This window comes from Nicotiana attenuata, chromosome 11, assembly GCF_001879085.1.
Source record: "Nicotiana attenuata strain UT chromosome 11, NIATTr2, whole genome shotgun sequence".
Lineage (NCBI taxonomy): Eukaryota > Viridiplantae > Streptophyta > Magnoliopsida > Solanales > Solanaceae > Nicotiana > Nicotiana attenuata.
The window spans coordinates 16,002,908-16,019,021 of NC_031999.1; the positions used below are offsets into that span (position 1 = coordinate 16,002,908).

Genomic DNA, 16,114 nt, shown 5'->3' on the forward strand with positions numbered 1-16,114 from the left:
GTAATAATAATGATAAAATTTAATCCGCCTCTGTTTAATTAGCAACTGCTACAACCAGCAGGCAGGCCTGATTCAGACTTCTTATCTGAGCTACATAATGAATCTGGTTCTGACTCAAATCCCTTACCTTAGGATTTTTAAAATACAGACTTTAACTGTGTTTGAGTCGTGCTATTTATATGTGTTATTTGCGGAGGATTGTATGATCCTTCTAATTGCTTACTTGTTTCCCCTTTGAACGTAGTCCTACGTGTTTTTGTATGTCGCCTTAGCCTTTTTACCTTTAAACCTAAGAGTCAGCCTAGATCTTCCCTCTTATAAGAATAGTAGTCCTAAAATTCCTCCGGGATTGATAGGAATGGGACGGGTAATAGCACGCAATAGAGTTCGAGACCAATCCGCACTTTAAATACCTTTACGGGGTGGGAAGGGTAGATATGGATATGATGACCGGTGCGCTAATACCAGGTGTAGCCCCTCTTTTGAGGAGTGATTACCGGGTATTGCATTGATGTGATCCATATTACAAACAAACCTAGGACCCCCTTTACATTCATCAGCATGCTTAGTTATAACTCTTTCAAAACTTTATTCTATTTAATCATTTTCAAACACTTGTGTATTTAAAATCCCCTCTTATTTGAGCCTTGTTTGTTTACTTGTTAATTGCACAAATTCACAAAAAATTATCTGGCCGGGAACCACACTAGTGGATCCTGAGGGGTGCCTAACACCTTCCCCTTAGGATAATTTCAAGCCCTTACCTTATCTCTGGTTATCAAACGTTGTTGTAGTTGAACCCTATAGGTGCCCTAACGCACCTTAAAATCGTTAGGTGGCGACTCTTTAAAACTGCAAAACCCCTTTCCCAAAAGGAAAGAGTTGTCCCAACCAATATTTCATAAACCCGATTCCGCGAAGGAAAAAGGGGTCGCGACAACATGACGACTCCGCTAGGGTGTTTTTTAGGCTTTTACCATTTCAGATTATTCTTGTGAATTTATACCTCTCTCTATGCACAATTATCTGTTTAATTCCTTTAAGCATTTAATTTCTTCTTTAGAACCAAAACTAACATATCTTCCTTGTTTTCTTTTCTTTATTGCATTAAATTATGAAACTGTTGTATTTATCGCTTTCTTAATGTGCAAATACATGCCAACATGCTTTTAATTTTTTTGTGCATAATCATTCTCAACATTATACTCCACTCGTGCCAAACAAATCCCATAGCAACGCTTATAATGAGTGGTTGCACTCTTCCTATTACATTACCCCTAAATTCGGAAAGGCATATTTGCGGTAAAACTAGTCGATCAACGGTGTAGTCGACAATTCTGAGCCTTCCCCCTTGAGTTGTCCACCACCAAATGGACCGATGACTGCCAAAAGGCCTTCGACAGAATCAAGGAGTACTTGTCAACACCACCAGTCTTGGTTCGGCGCGATCCAGGTAGACCCTTATTGCTCTACCTTGCAGTGTTAGATGGAGCTTTCAGCTGCGTTTTGGGGCAACATGATGAAACGGGAGAAAGGAACAAGCCATTTATTATCTCAGCAAGAAGTTCACTCCGTACAAAGCCCGGTATTCTCTTTTGGAACGCACCTGCTGTGCTTTGACTTGGGTAGCTCAGAAGCTGAGACATTAATTCTATGCCTATACTACGTACCTCATATCAAGGATGGATCCTTTGAAGTACATCTATCAGAAGCCCATGCCCACTGGCAAGCTAGCCAAGTGGTAAATCCTGTTAAGTGAGTTCGATATTGTCTACGTAACTCAGAAGGCGGTCAAGGGACTGGCACTGGCAGACCACCTTGCCGAAAACCCCGTGGATGGAGAATATGAACCCTTGAAAACGTATTTTCCTGATGAAGAGGTATCATTCATAGGAGAAGACATTGCAGAATCCTATGACGGTTGGAGAATGTTTTTCGATGGAGAAACAAACTTCAAAGGAGTTGGCATAGGAGCGGTCTTGGTATCAGAAACCGGCCAGCATTATCTAGTGTCCGCTAAACTCAGGTTCCCCTGCACCAACAATATGGCCGAATATGAAGCCTGCATCTTAGGGCTCAAAATGGCCATTGACATGAACGTGCAAGAGCTGCTGGTGATCGGAGATTCAGATTTACATATATATCAGGTACGAGAAGAATGGGAACCAAGAATTCCAAGACACTCTCATATCTGCATCATGTACAGGAATTGAGAAAGAGGTTCACGAAGACGGAATTCCAACATGTTCCCAGAATCCAGAATGAGTTCGCCGATGCATTGACTACCCTATCATCCATGATACAACATCCAGATAAGAATTTCATTGATCCTATTCCGGTGAAAATTCATAATCAACCAGCTTACTGTGCCCATGTTGAAGAGGAAGCAGACGAAAAGCCTTGGTTTCATGATATCAAGGAATATTTGGCAAAAGGAGAGTACCCGGACCTTGCCAGTCATACTCTGAAACGCACACTTCGGAGATTGTCCAACAACTTCTTTCACAGCGGAGGAATCCTGTATAGGAGGACTCCTGATTTGGGACTATTAAGATGTGTTGACCCAAAGGAAGCATCCAAGCTGCTAGAGGAAATTCATGCGGGGACCTGTGGTCCGTATATGAACGGTTTTGTCTTAGCAAAGAAGATACCCCGGGCTGGTTACTTTTGGATGACTATGGAAACAGACTGCATCCAGTATGTACGGAAATGCCATCGCTGCCAGATACATGCAGACATGATAAAGGTACCTCCAAGCGAGCTCAGCGTCGCCGCCTGGGGAATGGACGTCATTGGATCAATCGAGCCTGCCGCTTCCAACGGACATAGGTTTATCCTAGTGGCAATTGACTATTTCACCAAATGGGTCGAAGCAGCATCTCACAAAGCCGTAACTAAGAAAGTCATGGCAGACTTTGTCCGCGACCGCGTTGTTTATCGATTCGGGATTCTAGAGTCAATCATCACTGATAATGGCTCCAATCTCAATAGCGACTTCATGAAAGCCATGTGCGAAACCTTTAAGATTAGACACAAGAATTCGACAGCCTACAGGCCTCAATTGAATGGGGCCGTAGAAGCCGCCAACAAGAATATCAAGAAGATATTGAGGAAAATGATAGAGAAGCGTAAATACTGGCCCTGGATCGCCACATTGCACGGCTGAAAGATCGCCACATTGCACGGCTGAAAGATCGCCACATGCTACTGCATCCTTCATGGGCTGAAATATCGCCAACCCATCCAAAGGCGCCATCGTTCGGAGGCACCATCCTCATAGCACGAGAACACCATGTCATGGCCTGAGGACCCTTTTCAATATTTTTGCATATCATTATTCAAAGGCATCATGGTTCGGAGGCACCATCCTCATGGCCTGAGAACATTATTTCATGGCCTGCGAATCCTTTATTATACGCTCAATGGCCCAGGACATCATGGTCTAAAGACGTCATCCTAACTATTCAAAGACAACATTTATGGTCCTACGGGAATTTGCGTCATGTTTAAATTTACGCACAATATACGCTTGTATTGCTTATTTGCAGGTAAACCGGCAAGCAACAACCATCCCGACGGGAGCGGTTCCGCTCCAGTGCCCGCAGCCATATCAAACCTAACCGTTCCCATAAGCCGTACACTCATCCAGCCCGAGACATTGCATCCGTTCTTGGAAAGTAACCGTCGACATAGTCCGCCGACGGATCCTGAACTATATATGGCCTGATTCCTGTAAAACCAGGGATATGTAGGCAGCTTGGAAACTGGGGTGTGGCCTAAACCCCTTCAAACCATTTCGCCCGCTCAAAATTGGCCATCATATCTTTACCCAAAAACTCTTTCATCCTTCCCGGATAAAGAGCGGCAGCTGCTGACACCCAAATTTTCCCTATATATTTTCAATATGCAAAATAACTTCAAAATGGCACATATATGCATATGTAAGCTTATTCAAGTGTTTTATTATTTTTTCCATAACTTTTAAGGTTTTTAAAATCAATTTATTTCCCTTTTTTATCCATAAAACCCAATAATCATTTCCAAAATTATTATTTTGGTAATTCCTCTATTGGATTTTCATCTTTATGCTAAGATATAGCTAAGGTAATTTTTACAGGTTTTTACAATTTTGTTTTGTATTTTTAAAAGTTAATTGCACATAATTGCAATATTAGCCTTTTCAAGATTTAATTATGCTTTATATTCATAAAATTAAGTCCTGTATTTTTAAATTGTTAGTTATATGCTATAAATCATTTTCATGCTTTCAATTTATTTCCAGAAGTTAATTTCCTATTTTTTATAATTTTAAAAGGGAAAATTGGCTATTTAAATAATAGCCTAATTACATTTAAATTTTAGCCTTAATCTGATCCCAAGCTAAACCCAATTTCCCGGCCCAATTCCCATTCAGACCCGATCCCTAACCCAATTAAACGACTTCAATCCTAGCTGTTGATCATTTAGATCAACGACCACTATTCACCCTTTCCATTTTAGCCTTAAACAACCCCTTACCCTACCTCATTCATCACCAAACACCGCCCTTGAATCCCCCTTCTCTCAATTCTCTCTGAAACCTAGCCGCCGCCATCTAATCCTACCCTAATCCATCCTAATACCTTCCTAATCCATGGCCCCTCGTTGTAATTTGGGACATGTATCAGCCTCCTATGGCTCCTGGGTGTTTGTTTCTGCGGTTTCCTGGCCAGACCTCAAAGGGTCTGATCCAGTCCTTGATCGACTTTTGTCCATGGCCTTTCTCCGGCCATCCATGACCTTTCAAGGCCGACCCTTGACTTTTTCTAGTTAGATCGTTAACTTTCAAAGTCTTTCTCACTTCTTTTGGATTTTCTGAAACCCTAGCTCTAAGACCTTTCAATTTTCTTTCAGATCTCTCTTAGATCTGTACTTACTATGAATTTCATAAGTGTTTTCTCGAAGGTTCTTCAACTTTTCTTTCAAAACGACTCTTTATTTTTTTCGACGATTAGGGTTTCCTTTAAGTTTTTCAAAAGATCTCTTCTCTGATCTCAATATTGTTTGTGATTTTGCTATGTTTAAAACGACTTGCTCATATTGTTCTTCTATCTATTTCAGCATGTTAAAAACCCTAGTTCCTTTAGTCTTATCCGAGTTCTGAAACAGTTTGTTTAAATGTGTACTTGTTCTTTGTTTCTGACTCTCTTTTCCTTGTTTGACTTGTTTGATTTTGAGTTCTTACCATCTCTTAAACTCGACTACTGCTGAAGCCCTAAATTTCTTAGAAGTTTTTCTCACTTATTACTACTGTGAGACCTTTACCTGTTTCTGATTTCTCTTACCTAATACTATGTTTTGCTTCACTGTTGATTCTATGTGACTACTTGACCTACTTGACTACTGTGCCTCGAATAATTTCCTTACTACTGAATCCTAGCTTATTTCTGCCACTACTGTATGTTTGTGTTATCTCTTTTGCCAATGTGTTTGGCCTCGCATGTCTGATGCTTCTGTTCACTCTATTTATATACTGAAGTTTCTTCCTTGATTGATCTTTATTTGGTGACTGATTGCAAAAGCGTTTTCTTTATAAACCCTAATTTCACTTGCTTGTTTAAAATTAATTGATTCCTTTCCCTTTTACTGTGATATTTTACCTTGCTGAATTCTTTCCCAAAATAAGCCTATTTTGTACTTAGACTTGATTGTTTACTTCATGCTTTTACTGCCCCTTATATGGCAATAATCAATCTGTCCCCAAATTGATTTCTTTCCTTAATTAAACCTGCTACTACCCGTTAAACAGTGATTCCTTAATTAAAGGGAATCACTTGTGTTAATTGATTCTGACTTGTGATTGTTTCCATGTTTGTGTTAAGACTTTACTTATTACCTTACTTATCACTCGTTTTCAAAAGCTATAAATACCCACCCCCTCTTCTTTCAAAAGACACGAGCAACTTGAGTTCAAAACACACTTACACTTAAAACTCTCTCTTTCTTTACTGCTACTTGTGCTGTTGCTTTGTCGAGCCGGCTGAAAGCCAAGGTTAGACTGTGGACTCTTGATTGCTTCACCTTTCTGCACTTTGCTTCTCTACTAGTATGTCCTAGTTTACTCTTTAAGTCTCAACAACAATATGTTTCTTTAAGTTGCTTCAGTCTCTCATTCATGCTCACTTCTGCCAATGTTTCTGTAGTCTATTTACATTACTAGCATGCTGAAATATGCTCCCTTCCCCTTTTAGATTAAAGTTTCCCTATGTATGTACTCTGTCAGTCGCTTGTTATATGATTTGCTGACTTATGAATCCCAAACCCCATATCCCCTCTATGTGTTTGTGTTTCTTAGGTTGGTTTGTGGGCAGGCCAGCATCATCTATTGCTGTGCATGACCAAACCTGCCCCTTTCTGGGGTCATATGCTTCATACAATATATTCCCAAAACCCCTCGACCCTTTGTGTAACTACTGATTCTGGGTAGTTTGAGCTCCACTGCTACTGTTTTTTTTCAAATCACCCTTTAATACTTACTATTTCCAACTCAGTTTTAATCAATTTCTGTCCTGCACTTCCACTATATTCTTGGGACCTAGGTTCTGCCCCTCTTGTGTGAGCCTTGCCTTGGGACCCTTGAGCTCCCTCTGAACTTGGACGCATGAGGGCTGGCCCTTCCACACTGCACTCATTTCTGTCTGGTTATGCAGACCTGGGTGTAAGCACTGCCCGGGGTCCCTTGAGACCCTTAGGGACCTTTGACACACCTAGGTATGAGAAAGGCTTTGAACATCATGGGCATCTGGAGTGATTAATTATATAACTCAGATAAGAAGTCAAGATCAGGCTTCTTTTGGTTGTAATTTCTTCTTTCTGCACTTCTTTTGTAATTTAAGTATTTGGTCTGTAATAATTTGTAACGAACATTGGGGTTGGCTAGTAAAAAGGGATGGGGAAATTATGCATGTTTTAAGGGTAGATATCCTACCTATAGGATCTATTTAATACATTCTGCATGTTTTACTTCCACACTTATATATCATGCCTATAGGATCTGTTTGATAAATTCTGTATGTTTCACTTCCACACTAAGACATCATGCCTATATGATCTAAATGGCAATAATCAGACGTCAAACCTATAAGGTTAAAATCATCTTCGAAAGTAGATGTCATGCCTGTAAGATTAAAATCAATATCTTTATAGAAATTATGCCTATAGGAATTTCGCTGTGGTCAAGTAAACCCTGGCTACTCCACTTCATGATCAATTAGATACCATGCCTATAAGATTAAAATCAGCTATAATAGAGAGCATGCCTATAGGACCTAAAACCTGTTTAGTAAAAAAAAATCAGTTTGACTCGTACTGTTCTGAATCAGTTTAAACAACTTACTCCTTTTAGCAATACGGTTTAGAAAGCATGCCTATAGGATCCAAATTGCTCGTTTAGAATTGTTTACTATTTTACTACACTCCTAATCAACAATAGATATCACGCTCCTAGGACATCACTATTACGCCTAGGCAAGCCTTAGGTAATAATAATGATAAAATTTAATCCGCCTCTGTTTAATTAGCAACTGCTACAACCAGCAGGCAGGCCTGATTCGGACTTCTTATCTGAGCTACATAATGAATCTGGTTCTGACTCAAATCCCCTACCTTTGGATTTTTAAAATACAGACTTTAACTGTGTTTGAGTTGTGCTATTTATATGTATTATTTGCGAAGGATTGTATGAGCCTTCTAATTGCTTACATGTTTCCCCTTTTAATGTAGTCCTACGTGTTTTTGTATGTCGCCTTAGCCTTTTTACCTTTAAACCTAAGAGTCAGCCTAGATCCTCCCTCTTATAAGAATAGTAGTCCTAAAGTTCCTCCGAGATTGATAGGAATGGGACGGGTAATAGCACGCAGTAGAGTTCGAGACCAATCCGCGCTTTACATACCTTTACGGGGTGGGAAGGGTAGACATGGATATGATGATCGGTGCGCTAATACCACGTGTAGCCCCTCTTTTGAGGAGTGATTACCGGGTATTGCATTGATGTGATCCATATTACAAACAAACCTAGGACTCCCTTTACATTCATCAGCATGCTTAGTTATAACTCTTTCTAAACTTTATTTTATTCAATCATTTTCAAACACTTGTGTACTTAAAATCCCCTCTTATTTGAGCCTTGTTTGTTTACTTGTTAATTGCACAAATTCACAAAGAATTATCTGGCCGGGACTCACACTAGTGGATCTTTAGGGGTGCCTAACACCTTCCCCTTGGGATAATTTCAAGCCCTTACCCCATCTCTAGTTATTAAATGTAGTTGTAGTTGAACCCTATAGGTGCCCTAACGCACCTTAAAATCGTTAGGTGGCGACTCTTTAAAACTGCAAAACCCCTTTCCCAAAAGGAAACAGTTGTCCCAACCAAAATGTCATAATTCCGATTCCGTGAAGGAAAAAGGGGCGCGACATGAAATATTGTGAAATGAGCTAAAGATCCTTTAAATAATAAATGTTTTGTTGAGCCCCACTTCATTTCGGGGTCTTGTATCTCCTGTCCTCTATGTATAGTATTTTGAGGTATAGTCGGAGCCTTGTTGCCGGCACTATCGTAGTACTCTTTTGTTTCTGTTAGAGGCTCCGTAGACATAGTGTAGGTTGTATCTTTACTTTGGGAAAGTTAAACTAAAGGTGATGTATTTGTATCACATGTTCCACTTCAAACTATGGAAGTGTATGTATTTTGTGACTTATAAATGACGTAGCTAATGGTAAAGAACCGGCGTTCTTCACATGACTTCTCATTGTCTAATTAATGAAACATATCTTCTCTTTGTTCACGGGTGAGTTTGGGTAGAAGGCATTGTATAGGCTTCCTTGACTGGGGTATCTCGGTTGAGCGCCGGTTGCGCTCCCCGAGGTCGGGGTGTGACAAGCTTGGTATCAGAGCCTAAGGTTTTAAAGAGTCCTAGGATGTCTCGGAGCCGTGGCTAGTAGAGTCCTTCTTATCAGTGTGTTGTCGACCACATCTATAATTAGGAGGCTACTTGGGCATTTAGGAATGTCATCCATCTTTGATGTTCTAGATCGTGCGGTAGTGCTGATTATTAGATTTTTCCTCCTTTAACTTGTGAATTTCTCTAATTTTCAAAACATCACACCTAGGAAGAAAGTAGGAACCGGCCAAGGAGCCAATGCCACCCCAGGAGTGGCAGTTGGTTTATACCTAATGATGCGGGTGAACACCCGAGGGGTGAGGATATTCCCCCAGCTACACCACCACCTGATGCTACTACTGCTACTCCGACTGCACCAATTCCTACTCCTACTGAGGGTGCAGCTATACACACCCGACTGATATTCCAGTTCCACCTCCAACCCCAGCTTTCGGTCCCGGTGTTTCTGATGGGGACCTTAGGGGATCCATACAGATGTTGGCTTAGATAGTGGCTTCCCAGGCCCAAAGATTGAATGTTTCACCTACTTCTTCCACCCAGCAAGGGGATTCTGCTACTTCCAGAGTGAACAGGTTTCTTCAGTTAGATCCTTCAGTGTTCTTGGGTACTAATCTGAGGAGGACCCCCAGGACTTTATTGATGAGATGCACAAGACTCTACAAGTTTTGCGTGCTACTAAGACGGAGGCGGTGGAGTTGGCCTCCTACCGCCTGAAAGAGGTGGCCTATTCTTGGTTTGAGATGTGGGAGGAGTCCCGTGAGGAGGGGAGCCCTTCGGCGAGGTGGTGTGAGTTTGCCTATGCCTTTATTGATCATTTCTTGCCTGCCGAGACTAAGGCGGCTTGTGGCGCTAAGTTTGAGATCTTGAAGCAAGGTAGCATGAGTGTGTGGGTGTACCATATGAGATTCGCGGGCCTGTCCAAGTATGCAATTTACATGTTGCCCATTATGGAGGAAAGAGTGTGTCGCTTTGTGCAGGGCCTCAACCCCTTCGTTATAAATGAGGCTGCTACAACTGCCTTGAGTTCCGATATGAACTATGGGAAGATGGTAGCGTTTGCTCAATCTACAGAGACCCGCAAATTGAAGAATATAATGGAGCGAGAGGGTAGCAATAAGGCCCGATCCGCAGGCAATTTTGGTGGTTCTTTTGGTGGTGGTGGTGGTGGTGGTGGCAGGTCAGCATTCAGGGGAGGGTCATCAGGGCCATCCTAGTCCTTTCCTCAGTCTTTGGTTATGCACAACCATCAGGGCCCAGTAAGCACCAGTGGAACCGTTTTAGGCCAAGTTAGGGAAACATGGGCTCCTACCAGTAGGTCAGCCTGGAGGGAGATTCCAGCAATAGCGGAGGCCCCCATGCCCTAGGTGTGGGAAGATGCATTTTGGGGCCTGCTTCATGGACCAACCCATATGCTACGGATGCGGTATCAGGGGTCTTATTTAGAGGGATTGTCGTTCGTCCTGCCAAAGTGTAGGCAGGGGTACGGCACAGCCAGCCAGTTTTGCAATCACTTCATCCGCATCACCTCCTCCAGCTCGAGGCACTCCAGCACCCGTAGGGCATGCTGCAGCTAGGGGTGGTGCACAGAGTTTGGGAGGATCCAACCGGTTCTATGGTAGATGGATCGCCAGAGTTCAGAGGCTTCTCCAGATGTTGTCATAGGTATATTGACTGTTCATTCCCATGATGTTTATGCTCTCATAGATCCTGGTTGCACTTTGTCGTATGTCACTCCTTATGTTGCTATGGAATTTGGGATAGAACCGGAACAACTTCATGAGTGGTTCTTTGTATCTACTCCAGTTGGTGAGTCCATTATGGACGCACGGGTTTATAGGAATTGTGTTGTCATAGCGCGTGGTCGGGACACCGTAGACGATCTCATTGAATTGGGGATGGTTGATTTTGATGTAATAATGGGGATGGACTGGCTTTATTCATGTTTTTCCAAGCTTGATTGCCGAACCAGAATCATTAGGTTTGAATTTCCAAATGAGTTGGTTATTGAATGACAGGGGTATAATGTGACGTCGAAGGGTAGGTTTATTTCTTACCTTAAGGCCTCGAAGATGATCAACAAGGGGTGTATTTACCATTTGGTCTGGGTTACGGACACCGATGCTGAGGCACCTATACTTGAGTCCGTGCCAGTGGTGAATGAATTTCTGGAGTTCTTTCCTGATGAGCTCCCTGGGATCCTACCAGACGTGGAGATTGATTTTAATCGATTTGATGCAAGGCACGCAACCTATATCTATTCCACCCTATAGAATGTCACCGATAGAATTGAAAGAACTAAAGGAGCAGTTAAACGGCTTGTTAGAGAATGGTTTCATCCAGCCGAGTGTGTCGCCTTGGGCGCACCGGTTCTCTTTGTAAGGAAGAAGGATGGGTCACTATTGACTATCGACAATTCAACAAGGTCACGATCAAGAATAAGTACCCACTGCCAAAGATTGATGACTTGTTTGATCAATTGCAGGGTGGTAAGTATTTCTCCAAGATTGACTTAAGGTCGGGGTATCACCAATTGAAGATCAGGGGGCAGGATATTCCGAAAACAACTTTCAGAACCCGGTATGGGCACTTTGAATTTCTGGTGATGTCTTTTGGGCTAACAAATGCCCCGACAGCTTTCATGGATCTTATGAATCGAGTCTTCAAGCCTTTTCTCGACTCCATTGTGATAGTATTCATTGACGATATTCTTGTATATTCACAAAGTCGAGAGGACCATGCCGATCATCTCAGGGAAGTTCTACAGACTCTCTATCTACACAAGTTGTATGCAAAGTTTTTGCTTGAATATGTCACATTCTTGGGTCTTCTTGTCTCTAGAGAAGGAATTAAGGTTGATCCTAAGAAGATCACAGCTGTGAAGAATTGGCCTAGACCTATAACTCCAATAGAGTTTCATAGTTTTTTGGGTTTAGCTGGGTATTACAGGAAGTTCATGGAGGGGTTCTCCACTCTTTCCTTTCCTTTGACTAAATTGAGACAAAAGGCAGTTAAGTTCCAGTGGTAAGATGCTTGTGAAAAGAGCTTACAGGAGTTGAAATCAAGATTGAATACGACACTGGTGTTGACCCTACCAGAGGGTACAAATGGGTTTAAGGTATACTGCGATGCTTCAAGGATCAGACTTGGGTGAGTATTGATTCAACATGGCAAGGTGATCGCTTATGCTTCTAGGCAACTCAAGAATCTTGAGAAGAACTATCCAACATATGACTTAGAACTTGCAGCAGTAGTGTTTGCGTTGAATATTTGACGACATTATTTGTACGGGGTCCATGTGGCTATATTCACGGACCATAAGAGGCTTAAATATATTTTCAAGCAAAAGGAATTGAATCTGAGGCAGAGAAGGTGGATTGAGTTACTCAAGGACTACGACATCGATATTCTCTATCATCCAGGGAAGGCTAATGTTGTAGTGGATGCTCCTAGCTGGAAATCTATGGGTATTTTGCTCACTTGGAGGCATATCAAAAGTTGTTGGCCAAGGAAGTTCATCGGCTAGCTAGTTTGGGAGTTCGTCTTGCGTACTATAGTGAAGGTGGGGTGATTATGCAAAATAGGGCCGAATCATCACTTGTTGTGGAAGTCAAGGAAAAGCAGTACGACGATCCGTTGTTAGTACAATTGAAGGAAGGGATTCATAAACATAAAATCACGGCTTTTTCTCTTGGTATGGATGATGGTACGCTAAGTTACCAAGGGCGATTATGTGTTCCAAATGTAGATGGTCTCCGAGAAAGAAACATGACCGAGGCTCACACTTCTAGGTATTGCGTGCACCCAGGCTCTACAAAGATGTATCATGATCTTAAGAAAATTTACTAGTGGAATGATATGAAGAAAAATGTAGCGAACTTTGTAGCAAGATGCTCAAATTGTCAGCAAGTGAAGCCCGAACGCCAAAGGCCCGGTGGATTGGCACAGAACATAGAAATTCCAATGTGAAAGTAGAAGATGATCAGTATGGACTTCTTGGTAGGACTACCTCGCACTCCTCGCAAGTTCGACTTGATTTGGGTGATTGTTGATCGACTCACGAAATCAACACACTTCTTACCTATTAAGTCTACCGACATGGTGGAACAATATACTTGGTTGTATATCAAGAAAATGGTCAGGTTGCATGGCACTCCAGATTCTATTATATCAGATCGAGGGGCACAGTTCACAACTAATTTTTGGAAGAAATTTCAGCATGGTTGGGTACTCAGGTAAATCTTAGTATAACTTTCCATCCACAGACCGAGGGGCAAGCAGAGCGGACCATTCAGACTCCTGAGGATATGTTGCGCGCTTGTGTTCTTGACTTCAAGGGTAGCTGGGATGATCATTTGCCACTCATAGAATTTGCGTGCAATAACAGTTACATACTAGCATTTAGATGGCACCATTCGAGGCTCTATATGGTAAGAGATGTCGATCTCCCATTGGGTGGTTTGAGATTGGGGAATCAGAGTTGATAGGACCAGACCTCGTGCATCACGCTATGGAGAAGGTTAAGATCATTAAGGAACGGTTAAAACTGCTCAGAGTCATCAGAAGTCCTATTCGGATATGCCTCGTAGGGATTTGGAGTTCAAAGAGGATGATTGTGTATTTTGAAGGTTTCCTCCATGAAGGGTATAATGCGGTTTGGGAGGAAAGAGAAATTGAATCCGAGGTATGTCAGACCGTACAGAATCATTCAGAGGATTGGTCAGGTGGCTTACAGGCTTGAGCTACCTCTAGAGACGTCTTTAGTACACCCGGTGTTTCATGTATCCATGTTGAAGAAGGTGGTTGGAGACCTGTCACTTATTATTCCAGTTGAGACTATTGAGGTTAATGAGGAATTGACTTATGAGGAGATTCCGATTGCCATTCTTGATAGGCAGGTTCAAAAGCTGAGAAATAAGGATATTGCCTTCGTGAAAGTATAATGGCGAAACCAACAGGTTGAAGAGGCCACCTGGGAGGCCAAGAGGGAGATGGAGAAGAAATATTCTCATTTGTTTGAATAAACATGTAGTGGTGTTCTATGAAAATGTTAAGAACCCACTTTCTATGCATTATGTTTCCCATGTACAACATATGTTAAGGATACTCTTTTTTGATAATGTAATGTTTATGGCGTTGTGGTCGGTGTTGTTTCTATGTTGTGTTACATCATTGTGTCATGATTATGATGTTACGATTGGTTTATGGGATTCTCTGATAGGTGGATAGGCCCGATCACATGGGAGAGTCTGGCAAATTTTTTGGAAATTTAGGGAGTTGGTCAAAATTTGGAACTCCTGGTGTGTGAAGTAATAGTTGAGTCACATTGGATGCTAAGAACTAATTTTGACCCTCATTCAAAGACGACTAATCCTAAGTGGGGGAGGATGTAAGGCCCCATAAATTTTTACCTAGAACCTAGGGTTTCGTGATGCTGAGGTAGGTTTATGTGTTTGATGATTGTAGAAATTCTTCGCGTCTCACAAGCTCACCACGATACAGACTTTTTGGGTTGTACAACATGTCAGGAAGTTGAAGGAATAATTTTGCAGACCATGGTATTTCTCCAGTCCACTATGCGGCCGCAGAATCACTTCTCATGCCGCAGATCGGCCGCAAAGTGCAACAAGACTTGAGCCAATTTTGAGGACCATTATGCGACCGCATAACCGTTTCACAGGCCACACAATTCGTCGTAGATTCAGCATGAAGATTCCGGAGGGGGATTTTTGTGGTGCGTTATTAAACTGCATAACTAGTCTCTGGACCGCAGACCTGACCCAAGCAGCCCCGTTTTGGAGGACGATTTCGCGGTCCCTTATGCAGACCACATACCTATTATGCAGTCCATTCCACGATCGTAGAGTTGATTTCGAAGGGTCGATTTTTCTATTTTTATAACCCAACCCTATTTTAATAAACAGGCTTGGGGGACGTTTTTGAAGGGGAATAATGATATTTTAAGAGAGAAGGGAGGAACTAGAGAGAGGAAGAGGAGCGCCAACACCTTACACTTCAATTCCTTGCTCTAGCCTTGGAGAATTCATAAGGAAAGCTTGCAAAATTGTTTACTAAAGATGTAAGATTCTAGCCCTAGTCTCCAATTTCAAGTTTGGGCAGGGGTTGGGCAAAGAGGAGTCTGATTCTTGGGTGTGAGGAAGTTATTTATGCACGCATGTACCATCAAGGTTGGTGGGAAGGTTGTTGAGCTCAAATGGGTAAATATTAGGTTGTAGGATGAAGGAATCCACCATAGAAGAACCTTAAAATCATGTTGCCCACCTAGTGCTTGATAGAATGCTCAAATGAGCTGAAACCCCGAGTATCTTCCTAATTGTGGTTCAAATCTGTCATGTCTCTAATAGATTGAAGTCGCTAGGATTTTCGGAATGTTGTAGTAATTTAAGGAAAGCTCAAGCGAGGTATGTTGGCTAAACTTCTCTTGTAAAAATCGAATTCCATGATGTCCTCGTAAGTTGTGATTATGATTGGCTCAATTTCTTATTTCTCATGTTCCCAGTCCTTCCTAATAAATTTGATTATTCTCTAATAAGTGTTGTGTTGAAAGACATATGTACTCAAAAATATTTTCTAGATGTTCCCATCATATCATGATTCCCTCTGAGAATGTAATCTAATATGACCAATGTATTAAAGGTGTTGTGATTTAAAAATCATGTTTCAATTGCTAGTTATTATGCCAAATTGTGGAAGAAAACACAATGTGCCTAAGACTCTTATTTGCTCATATGTGTACCTAAAATCTTGATTTGATATTCTCTTATTGTCGGTAATCCATGGTAACACTTGAAAAATATAGGGGTGAGTATGAAATGTGAAATACGGCCGACATACGGAGAATGATATAACAATTGTGGCCGCTAGTGCCAATGAAATAGAAAGATGTGTGAAATATTGTGAAATGAGCTGAAAATCCTTTAAATGATAAATGTTTTGGGAGTATCGTTTGTTGATACCCAATTTTTCCCTATATATTTTAAGTATGCATAAATACCTTCAAAATAGCATATACATGCATATATAAGCATGCACAAGGTTTTATAATTTTTTCCATAATTTTAGGGATTTAAATTGATTTATTTCCTTCCCTTTTATTCATAAAATCCCCAATAATTATTCCCCAAATTATTGTTATGGTGATTTAGTCATTTAATT

General features: G+C 41.5%; 1 protein-coding gene across 1 annotated transcript in view; it reads left to right on the forward strand.

Annotated features, from left to right (window-relative positions):
• LOC109234727 overlaps positions 1 to 9,431 on the forward strand; it is a 20,512-nt gene extending 11,081 nt beyond the window's left edge. Inside the window, exon 7 of the mRNA XM_019400790.1 lies at positions 9,150 to 9,431. Within this exon, the coding sequence (XP_019256335.1) occupies positions 9,150 to 9,431 (282 nt within the window). The remainder of the gene's footprint in view (positions 1 to 9,149) is intronic.